The 11,638-nt window shown below is 33.7% G+C and overlaps 1 protein-coding gene across 1 annotated transcript; it reads left to right on the top strand.

The window, feature by feature from the left end:
* Positions 1-2,605: 2,605 nt before the first annotated feature.
* Positions 2,606-5,510, top strand: LOC108562939 (cyclin-dependent kinase 14). Its single transcript, XM_017921451.1, has 6 exons — positions 2,606-2,817; positions 3,596-3,687; positions 3,756-3,930; positions 4,088-4,489; positions 4,552-4,804; positions 4,864-5,510. The coding sequence occupies exons 1-6, from the start codon at positions 2,629-2,631 to the stop codon at positions 4,926-4,928; spliced, it is 1,176 nt and encodes a 391-aa protein (XP_017776940.1). The 5' UTR covers positions 2,606-2,628; the 3' UTR covers positions 4,929-5,510.
* The last annotated feature ends 6,128 nt before the right edge of the window (positions 5,511-11,638 follow it).

Raw genomic sequence — 11,638 nt, forward strand, 5'->3', positions numbered from 1 at the left:
CTTTTTCGAGCATTTTTCAACTTTTATCGCGTATTACAGCAATATGGATAAGAGCACAGGAATATATCTTTACTTTAGCAGATATTAGGAAAATTGCTCACTGCTACTAATATTCGCGCCTCCCTTTAGACTAGTTCACGCCTACCCAGGGAGGCGCGCCTCACAGTTTGGAAAACGCTGATATAAATAATTGTTTTATGAAATCTCGATCAGAATTTAACTTTGATTCATGAATTATGAAGAGTATTACTCCAGTGTACATAATTATCTATATTTTTTTATATTTAACAATCAGTTAAGTTTTCTTGTTGCAATTCGACAAAAAACAATAAATGGAAACGAATAAGTTGATTCTATCACTACTACTCTGCTTAAAATCAAATGATTCAATTGTAATTAACTATAGGTACAATTACATTGATTTGTTTAATTATTATTGTCTCTTTAAGCGTTTATTTTTTTGTTGAAATGCAATTCATACTGAAGAGACTTGTTCGGATTGTTAAGCAAAACGGTGGGGAAAAATGTGTTTTTTTTTGGATATTATATAAGAATTGAAGTGGAAGTTGTGGGGGGGCGACACCAATTATTAACAGGTATTTGAGTTTGGACGTTTGAGTGAAATTGAGGATGCCGAAAGCTTTTGCTACCCCAGTTTCAGGAGGGGAATTATAATTGGGTGATGTAATTCTTCCCTACTACGATATGTATGATCTACATGTACGCATGGCTGTATGGATTTCTTCAAAGAATTAAAAGCTTGCGCTTTTCGATGAGAGGGTGGCGGCTTCCCTATTTTAACGAAGCTGCAGCCGTAAGGGATGAAATTCTAAATAAATACATGTGCCTAGTGGATTCGTAAATGGCTTTTTCGCATTTTTTTCCCGATAAACCTTCGAAGGACCTCAGGCTTCGGTGGGAGCGCGCGCTAATTGGTACGTTACTTCCACTAGACGGATGCATGCTCTTTACCTCTTCACTGCTCAATGTTCTGTGTGTGTTACGACGTGAAATGGAGGCCCTAACAGTCGCCGCCGCTCGTTACGTTTTACTATTATGTGTGATAAGATTTTCACCCCTCGATACATACCTTCTCTTTTTTTCTTCGCTCAGACCCGAAGGAAGAATTTAAGGTGATGGAGAGAAAAATAGAGGAGTGCAAAAACGCGATTTGCTCCAAATTGGCAATACCATTCGTTCCTCTTTATCCCTGCATGCGTAGGGAAACGAAACTAGCAACCATTTGCACGTCCCAAAATGAACCGCAAACTACTCTTAAAACACCAAAAAGGATTGATTGATCCTCATCTATTAGGTTTATCTTATATAAGAGACTTTAATTGTGCAACACCCTCATTCGGCATTCACCTCGCGGCCTAATTTATTTTAAAACCAATTCGCTTTGTTTGAATTTGTACTGGAGTCGTTTGTACCTCGAGCGCATGGGAATCGCCCTGTTACGAGGGAGATTTGTAGCTTCCTTGATTTACGCGCGCTGCTTTTTCATTTAGAGATGCCCCCTTTTTTATATAATAGCTTACTTTTTTTCAAAAAAAAATATCTATTTGTATTCGCGCGCATAAAACACCGACTCTCGTAAACACAACCTGGCGTTGTTCATGGCTGAAGATGTGTTTTTTTTCGCTGCTCCCATTCCCCTAACAGCAGCAGCAGTTTACTACCAACGCTGTATACAAATAATTCTTCAGTTATTATGCAATTACCATTAACAATGTTTGTTCTATCTCTTTATTACGTCTACGTTTATTTCAAATTTATTGTCTTCAAAAACAGTAGTTAATGTAATTAAAATTGTCGAATTCGTTGAAAAATCTTGGTCCAGTTTGCAATCTCGAACTCTGTGTATGCGGACATTGAGCAAATACCTAATTTGGTTGTTTGCCTTTCTTGTACCGGGAGGGCATACAAACTGAGGTCGTTATTTGCTTGTGGATAGTTGCTTTTGTATCTGCAAACAAACTCGAAGGGTGCGTATTCCAGTTCTTCGGGTTTTGCATGCGGTTAATTACGGAATTATCAATAGAAGGCCTAATGATGTGGGACACGTGATTTGGTACTGAAAAAAAGAATAGACCAAGAGTACACGCAACGTTTCTTACAACAAAAAAAAAGATACAATGAATGATTCTTGCAATTAATTAAATCGTGGCCATTGCCACTTTGGTGAGGTACAAGCGGTGGTGATAAGTCTGAGAGGACGACGTTTTATTGGGATTAAAGGTGCATGTTCAAAGTAATTTCAAAAGTTCTTCGAATGAGTTATTACGAACATGTCGCCCTTCGGGAGAACTGGTGGGAATCGAATACTTTCGAGATTATGTCTCCGTCCGCAAATTGGTACAAATTCTGCGGATTTACTTCCTTGCGAAAAGAGTTCCTTCCCCTACCATTCACCGACATAATCTATTATTGGCACCACAATGTATCCACCGCAAAGTTTTCTAATCAATTCGGGTGATGGCGTTCTCACAAAACCTCGAAGGGGAGAGGAAAAACGCACACATAATCTTTATATGCAAACTTTAATTTCGAATGGGGAAGTTTTATTTTCTTTTGCTTTGATGCTTAATCGTGTTTTTTTCTTTCTTTATTGCAGAATGGAACAACATGTCGGGTCACGACAGGGTAAAGAGACAGCTCTCCGTCTCCTCCGATAGTAAGCTCCTCGACGACGATATTAGGGAAGAGACGCGGGTTATCCTCAGACCGAAGAAGCCGCCGAGACCCAAATCAGAGGTGCTCCTCAACCAGCAGGGTTCAGACCACCGTCGAACGAAACGGTTCTCAGCCTTTGGTGTAAGTTCACAACAAAATACTCTTTCTTCTGGTGATTGTGCGTCTTTCCGGATTAAAAAATGAAGAGCGAGAAACGATGGGGGGTAGGAAAGAAAAATATTGCTTATCGATCCGCGTTTTATTGGACGGGTCGGAACTTTATAGGCAGTTGAACATGAGCTATTGAACTTAAGGACACATAAAACTGTTACCATTCGGATGGGGTCGACTCTTAAATTTCACGTTAAAATTATTTAAATGTCCATTATTGCAAGTAATTCAACTCCGAGAAGAAGTAGTGTACGTTTCATTGAAATTAATGCGGCGTACGACCAAATGATCCAATTTGCATTTATAATACCTAACATTCGCAGCTACGATTATTATATTGTACGTTGAGATCGTATCGAGTTTCAAAGTAACTGCAAACTATTAATTATCTCGACATTCTAATCGCCTCCCACACCCTCTCCTTCCTACTGTACGCAACTTCTGCAGGAAAATTTATAATCGTGTTTAGTGTGTGTAGTTTTCGTCTTTTTATGCGCAAACTTAGCCACATAATGGCTTATAAAGTTGCATTATCTGTGCTCTTTTCAAAGAGGGCAAACTTTTATATCCATTAGAGAGTGAGGGTGCTCTCGACCGCAAATTATTGGTGGAAGATTCATCCGGTAAATGGGTTTTATCTATTAATCTTTACCATCCCCTCGCAGCGATGATAATAGACCCTCGCCGGATTGCTATTTGAGTTAGTACCATAGTTTATTATAGTTTTCTCGTTGCTTTATTTTTCCAGGGCGATTCACCTTTCGGCAAATCAGAGGCTTATATTAAATTAGAACAATTAGGGGAAGGTTCTTACGCCACTGTTTATAAGGGATATAGCAAGTGAGTTACGGTAAAAGCGTAAAGAGCAATTACTCAAACTGATCGATCGTTCCGTCTTGTGTTTACAGTTTAGAACATAAAGTAGTAGCTCTTAAAGAAATTAGACTACAGGAAGAAGAAGGCGCTCCATTCACTGCGATCCGCGAGGCATCGCTTCTCAAAGAACTGAAACACGCCAACATTGTCACACTGCATGACATTGTCCACACAAGGGAGACGTTAACGTTTGTCTTCGAATACGTTGTAAGTATCACACTGCAATTACTTTACAAATTACATTCGTTTCAATCGAAGTATCGATGTATAATAATTACAGTAATATCTCGTATATTTCCTTGAAAACGTTACCTTAAATTATAGTTAACTAAGGAAAATTGATGATTTTGTTTTGTTTATGCAGCATACAGACTTATCACAGTACCTGGAGAGAAACAGCGGAGGTTTGGATCCGCGCAACGTACGTTTGTTCCTTTTCCAATTGCTGAGAGGGCTCTCATACTGCCATAAGAGAAGGGTGTTGCACAGAGACGTGAAGCCGCAGAATCTTCTGATCAGCGAAATTGGTGAACTGAAATTGGCCGACTTTGGGTTGGCCCGCGCCAAATCCGTTCCGAGCCACACGTACTCCCACGAGGTGGTCACGCTCTGGTACAGACCACCGGACGTGCTCCTCGGAAGCACCGAGTACTCGACATCCTTGGACATGTGGGGCGTCGGATGCATCTTCGTGGAGATGATCACCGGGATGGCGATCTTCCCCGGAGTCCGGGACACCTACGACCAGCTAGATAAAATTTTCAAGGTAGCGTATTTGCAGAGAGTGTAGGCGAGTGCTGAGATCTAGGGTTTTTCTTAATTGTTTAGGTGTTGGGTACACCCACGGAGGAGGTTTGGGAGGGCGTGACTCGGCTGCCCGGCTACAAGCCCCACAAATTGGGTCTGTACCAGCCCAAGAAATTGGGATTGTACTGGCCGCGTTTACACGACGTCGTCCAAGGGGAGAATATGGCCACGTCGCTGCTCCAGCTCAACCCACAGGACAGAATAGGAGCGGACGATGCCATGATCCATCCCTACTTCAACGGACTCCCCAAGAAACTGCTAGAACTGCCTGATGGTAATTAACGCACTATTTTTTTCTCCACTCCTCGATTCCTTAATTTCGTTCTTTTCCAGATGTATCGATATTCAGTGTCGAAGGCGTGATCTTAACGCCCGGTCATTACTCGGGTATTAAATGAGGCCTAAGCGTCGACTCCCTCTCAGGAACATGCTACAGTAAGCAATGACCACACACACAGTTGGCTGTCCTTTCCACATGCTTCGCACTACGACTCATAAAAACAACATCAACAATAACAGCAACACTTCATATCAAATTCCCCAAAAAACAACAAGAACAACAACAACAAAAACTGTAGGAATGTTTCGAGAGTTTCCAGCACGGACGTAACTGTTTTTTTTTTCCTCTTTACATTTATTGTTTCTACTTTTTATTAATTATTATTATCACATAATGGAAATGTTTCTGTTTTTCTTCCCTTTATCGATGGATTTTTATATATATCGAAATCGAGATTTGGAAAATAACAAGAAAGTGTCTCATTTTGTTTTTCTTCGCTCATGGACAGGAATCGTTTGTTTTTTATTTTTAAATTGTTTACTATTATTATGATTTTTCCTTCAATTTTTGTCGTCTTTCCGAGTGCTGCACGTCTATTTTGGCATCTTCGTCCTATTATTGAACAATAGTGTTTATTGTTTTTTTTTAGTGAGAACTTAAACGACTTTCGACGAAATGAAAACGAGAGGGAAAAAAAAAATTAGAAATCCACGTAATTAAGGAGAAGAATTTTTTATATATATAAAAAGGAAAAAACAAAAATAAAGTACACGCAAATTGTAAAACGTAAAATAAAAGAAAAAAAAAAGAAAACACACACTGATAAAAAAAAATATGAACACACACACATAGATCCATTCCTTCCATGGTGCTCAATTATACTATTTAAAAAAAAAAAACTAAGACTAGCTAAGTCTCTGGTCACATGGGCTGTAAACACTGCATGGCGCAGTGGACTGAGGCTGGTAATCCAGCCAGCACAACTAGTTATTGTTTGTAGAGGAATTTTATCGTAATCATTATTATAATTATAATTTGTTTGCATTTATAGTGTTTGCACCTCAATCGTTGATTGATTGATTGATGATGATGATAGCATTCGTTTCGGTTCAATTAATTTTTACATTTTATATACATCTATATAAATATATTGCATATACAAGAAGAAGAAAAAAACCAGACATGTATAGAGCTTAAGGTGCTTGAATAATGCATAATATTTTCATCAAACTCTGTTCTGCCTGACTTGGGAAAGAAGTATGTACATTATTTTTTTTGTTTCGTTTATAATTTGTTTCCTTTTCATTAGTGGTGCATATAATATATATATAAAAAAAAATATCTTATATTGTCAGATTCAACCTTATTGTATAATCAACTATGTCTATATTATTTACCATTTTTTCATTGAAAATTGTATAATACTTGTAATTTAGTTTTTCCTTCGCTCTAACGAGGAATATTCTTTTTATTTCTTATTATGTTTAATGTTATTATTTTAGTATTGAATCTGATAGTAATCATAGTCGTTGCTAGGATGGAAATGTTTATTATTTCAGTTGTTTTTCGGACATGGCTACATCGAAATTTGTGATTTTTTTTGTTTACATCTTGAATTTCCATAGCCCTCCCAGCATCGATGCAAATCGTTCTAATGTGCCAAAAGGGCAACAGCTTGAGCATTATTATATAGCGTAATCTCAGCATAGTGTGTATAATATTCAGACAGCATTGTTTCTTTATTATTTTTAACCGTAATCATACTATTATTATTATTATTTTGTTATCAACTTTGTTGAGAGAATTGTTTTTCTTTTTCTGGTTATTATTTCGTTGGTAAAAAAAATTGATTAAAATAATAAAAAAAAGTGGTGTAGTGGAAGAGTAATCCGTGAGGAAAAATTAATGATGATATAGACTATTAAATATATTGTAATAATTGCGGTAGGCCTAAACGAAAAATCAGAATTGATGTTTAATTATGAAAGGTTGATTGGTAAACGAGATAGTTTCAGGCAAATTTTTTTTTCGGATTTTAGTTTTACGAGAGACATGAACTTACGTTATAGAGAAATGCTGTGAGCTCTAGAACACCATCTTTTAATCTGTATAAAAAAAACAATATATATATAGGATTCGTAATCAGAGTAGCGTTTAGTCTTCGGCACTAAGGTATGCGGCAATGCACCCCTCCTATGGTACGTCCAATTTACTTGAAATTATGCGTCCTGTTCTAGAATTTAGCGTATATGAAAATCACCGAGATAAATATGTTTAAGAAAACAAACACAGAAAAGTTGATGATGAAGAAAGAAAGAAAGAAGGATAAAACGAGAATTACAAATGGGATAAATCTCTTGAGCACGCTTCCAGACGTGTTTTCTTTTCGCATCGATTTAATTATTATTCGTATATAATCTATATATTCCGTTTCACCTTTCTCGTTTTTTTTTGTATTGTTTTCTATTTAGTGTTGTTTTTTCTTTAAATTATTGAAATTATTATTATATATAAATATAACTATATTGTTCATTGATTTTATTTATATAAATAAGTATCTCTTTTTTAACTTTGTCGATACAAAGATCAATCAAAGCCAGAGTGTGTTTAGGAAGAGACGGAACGGCATCGGCTCGTCCATCCTCGCAAGTTCTGGCGGATGTTAATGTGATAAAGAGGAGTTGTTACACATTCAATTGGAAAACAAACTAAAAACAAACAAAAAAAAAGAAAGAATGAATATATTATAATTATATATATATTATACTATGATGAAGGTGAAATAAATATGTATTTATTGCAAAAAAAAAAAATAGGTAAGAGAGAAGATGGAAGAAGTAGAAGAAATAAATTTGAAGGAGCGAAGAAAATACCAAGGAATAATAATAATTAAAAAAAAAATGGTGTACGTAAATCACTGTACCATGTTGCATTGTACATAGTTATAATTGTTTATATTAATTAAGATAATTATACTTAATTATCAGAAATATTACTAAGTAATAAATGTGTTTGTATATGTGTTCCTTTTATGATCCTTAATTGATATTCTTTTCTTCTAATTTTTTTATATAATATTAAATTAATCGATGATGAACTGAGATGTAACAAAAAACAATGATATTTTGATATGCGCTATATATTTATTTATTCAACGCAGCGAATCTCTTTATCATCGATATTGAACGAAACAAACGAAAAACTTGATTCGTTTATCATCAATTATTAATTTGTTTTGTAACCGCTGGAATGGCGGAAGCGACGTTCCGTATGTAAACGCAATTCTTAGGACTATGTTTGGTTGCCTATGTGTAAAAAGTATATTACATATTTTTTGTAGATTTATATATACATCTTCGATACATATATATAAAGAAATAAACACGATATACAACATGATCAACTCTTTAATTCACTCTTCCTTTTACTATTTATTACATCCATTAATTCCTAGATCCTACTATAATTCCAAATTTCATACAACAAAATCAAATAATTATTAGAAATTTACTTCAATTTCATAGAGAACTATTAAATTTTGGTCGTAAACTAGTAAATTTAATTTAAAGACAATTTGGTATGATTAAATAATTTAATACAATTGTTAAATTGATACAAGAGAAAGCAGTTATTTCTTAGATGTTTTCCAATTATACTTGTTAGTTGTTCCAAATCAAATGCAGGACATATTTAAGAACTTGTATCCATTAAAAACTGATGTTCCACAGGGTAGTGTTTCAGGTCCTATTATTCAATAACAAAATTCGAACATTTGTTTCATTCATTGTAAATTCATTTGACATAATGGAAAATCATGGCCAACCATTATTATTATAATTTTTATTATTAATATAGTGTATTAACGAACTAGAGACATTTGCGGCGTCTCTTAGTCGCATTATTATATAAACATATACATCAGCATAAAGTAATCTCTACCGTGATCCCAGTTCAAGTCCTTATTATAAACACACAATGATCGTTACATGTACAATCGTAATCGATCATCTTTTTCATATAAACAAATGCATTGGATTTTGTCCAGGTCTTATAATAAACAAAGCCACCACTTAATCATCAAAATATACAAAGCCCTACTCCCAATCATAACTCTCATCCCGTATTATCATCACAGTAAACCTTCAAAGACTGATAGAATCTCAGTAAAACCTTAATAAGATAAACATAGTCTTATAAGAATCTTAATATGATTAGCATAGTCTCAAATAAATCTTAAATCGACCAAGTAACGAATAAAGTTATGTAAAATCAAACGAATTTCATTAAATTCCCAACTATTGAGACTCCACAACGACAACACCAGACAATATTCCACGGTGTCCAGAATTCCATCCCTGGGACACGACAATGTTCTGTTACTGAACTGAAGATTATACTGAAATTTTCATCCAAAAGTAAAGGAAAACACCATTGTCCAAATAATCGGAATCATAAATCTGAAACTGAAATACCTAATAATCTACGTTTACAACAAAAATATGATTATTATATAACTTTTCCAACAATTGTTGAACACGTTATAAAGTTGTTTTGTTCAGCAAAGAATAGATTGTCCAATTAACGCCATTGTGTTGGGAGTCCTTCGTTACGTTGAATTCGATTGCGTTTCCATATAGCACCGGGATTGAAAGTTCAACCATATTTTATTGTACCCATTTTCGCATTAATTACGGATAACGGGGAACTGTACGCGTTTTGTTTCCTGCACAACACAACACACACACACACTTTTTTTTAATCCTTCCACTTCTTTTCCTCGCAGTCTCTCTCTTTCAATCAACTCTTATGTAAGTGGTAAATGTCCGCACGTAAATTTACATTATCAAATGAGGTGACTTATGAAGGAAGTGACGATTTTTTATTATCGATATAAACTAATATACGATACACACACACTCACAAACATTCTTTCACTTTCTATAACTAGTTTTGCTCATTTGTGTGTGTATCTGTTTTTATTTTTCTCTCACTCTCCGCGTGTAAAAAGTAAATCCATAAAAGTTGCATTTCGTAACCACATATTTTTTTTTATGTTTTGCGCGTTTTTTTCTCTTTCTTCTTGTATTTTTCCAATTTTGTTTGACCTTAAGAAAGCGCACGTAATCTATGCAGTTAAATGCGTTTCATATTTCTACGTTTTCATTGATACCATGTGAATTCGTTGTATGAACTTTAAATCATTGCGTTTGATCTTAAAATGAAATAAATTATTTTCATATTTCTTTGACCAGAAGTGTTAAATTCAATATTAATTAGTATATTTTACCGTTAATTATTATATTTATGTTATATAATGATAGTAATTTAATTCCTCATATCGTTAATTATAATTTACATAATTAATATATAATATGTCCTCGCATTTAGAGATTTACGTTAAAATCGAAAGGAACTGCATTCTTTTTTTTTTAGATTTAACATTTCATTTTACTTTCACTAAGTTTTGATGCGTAAATCACAAATAATACGAGTATAAAATTACAGTCAGTGTATCCTTTACATATCTCTATTAATATAAATAAATATACTAATGTTAATATTAATAGTTTCTTACGCATTACAATTTCTTATCGTAATTGCTCATTAATTCTTCAGATTTATGTTTATAATAAATGCCAATGATTTGTGATTGCGTTATTTTTGTCATGTTTAAATCTAAAATGTGTTTTATATGAAAACAAATGACTACAAATTATTCTAAGATATGTTGATTTTTATCAGAATAGATTTTATATAAATATTTGTAACATTCCATTAAAGTTACTCTAAAATTATTATTTCTGATTACGAACACAAACGATGACAATACTTTTAATAAAATACAATTATGAGCAAGTTTTGTGGTTTCCGATTTTTATATGCTCTTGAAATGATTTCTTCTCTAATAACATGGTTACTCTTCTTTACAGGATTCCTAAATTGAAGTATTTTAATGATTTGAAGCATTTAAATTGACTATAATTATGAAAAGGTGTTTATTAACCACAAGTATCTTTAGTATTGGTTCAAATTGTGATTTTCAACCACAAAAATTGAGTATCCAACAATTTATTAACCATAAACATTTTTAGTTGTATCTATTTATATAAGTTGGCGTTGGGTATATATTATTAGATTGTTCTTAATCCAAAGGGCTTTGGAATACCTTAATTGTTTTTGATTATTATACTAATTAAGGATTTAGTTGTGGTTAGATTAATAAGACGAAGTAGTATTTATTTATTAGGCTGATTTTGTTTAATTATGGAATTGAAGGATATAAGGTTGGTATTTAAACCATTAATTCCTAGATCCATCTATAATTCCAAATTTCATATAGAAAAATCAAATAATTATTAGAAATTTACTTCAATTTCATTTTATTAGTATTAAGACAATTTGGTATGATTGACTAATTTAATAGAATTGTTAAATTGATACAAGACAAAGCAGTTATTTCTTAGATGTTTTCCAATTATACTTGTTAGTTGTTCCAAATCAAGTTCATGACATATTTAAGAACTTGTATCCATTAAAAACTGATGTTCAACAGGGTAGTGTTTCAGGTCCTATTCTTCAATAAGAAAATTAGAACATTTGTTTCATTCATTGGAAATTCATTTGACATGATGGAAAAACATGTCCAACCATTATTATTATAATTGTTATTATTAATATAGTGTATTAACGAACTAGAGACATTATATAAATATATACATCAGCATAAAGGAATCTCTACCGTGATCCCAGTTCGATAGACTTTAATATAAACAAATGGGAGCAAGCTTAAACACTCTCATCGATACTCCTATACCTTTACTCCGAATT

This window comes from Nicrophorus vespilloides, unplaced genomic scaffold, assembly GCF_001412225.1.
Source record: "Nicrophorus vespilloides isolate i.1.1-1 unplaced genomic scaffold, Nicve_v1.0, whole genome shotgun sequence".
Lineage (NCBI taxonomy): Eukaryota > Metazoa > Arthropoda > Insecta > Coleoptera > Silphidae > Nicrophorus > Nicrophorus vespilloides.

Bases quoted from the DNA above. Each gene is read 5' to 3' on its own strand.
- LOC108562939 (XM_017921451.1), top strand. From the start codon at position 2,629: ATGTCGGGTCACGACAGGGTAAAGAGACAGCTCTCCGTCTCCTCCGAT. The intron at 2,818-3,595 runs GTAAGTTCACAA...TTATTTTTCCAG, and splicing joins AACGGTTCTCAGCCTTTGGT to GGCGATTCACCTTTCGGCAA. The intron at 3,688-3,755 runs GTGAGTTACGGT...TTGTGTTTACAG, and splicing joins GTTTATAAGGGATATAGCAA to TTTAGAACATAAAGTAGTAG.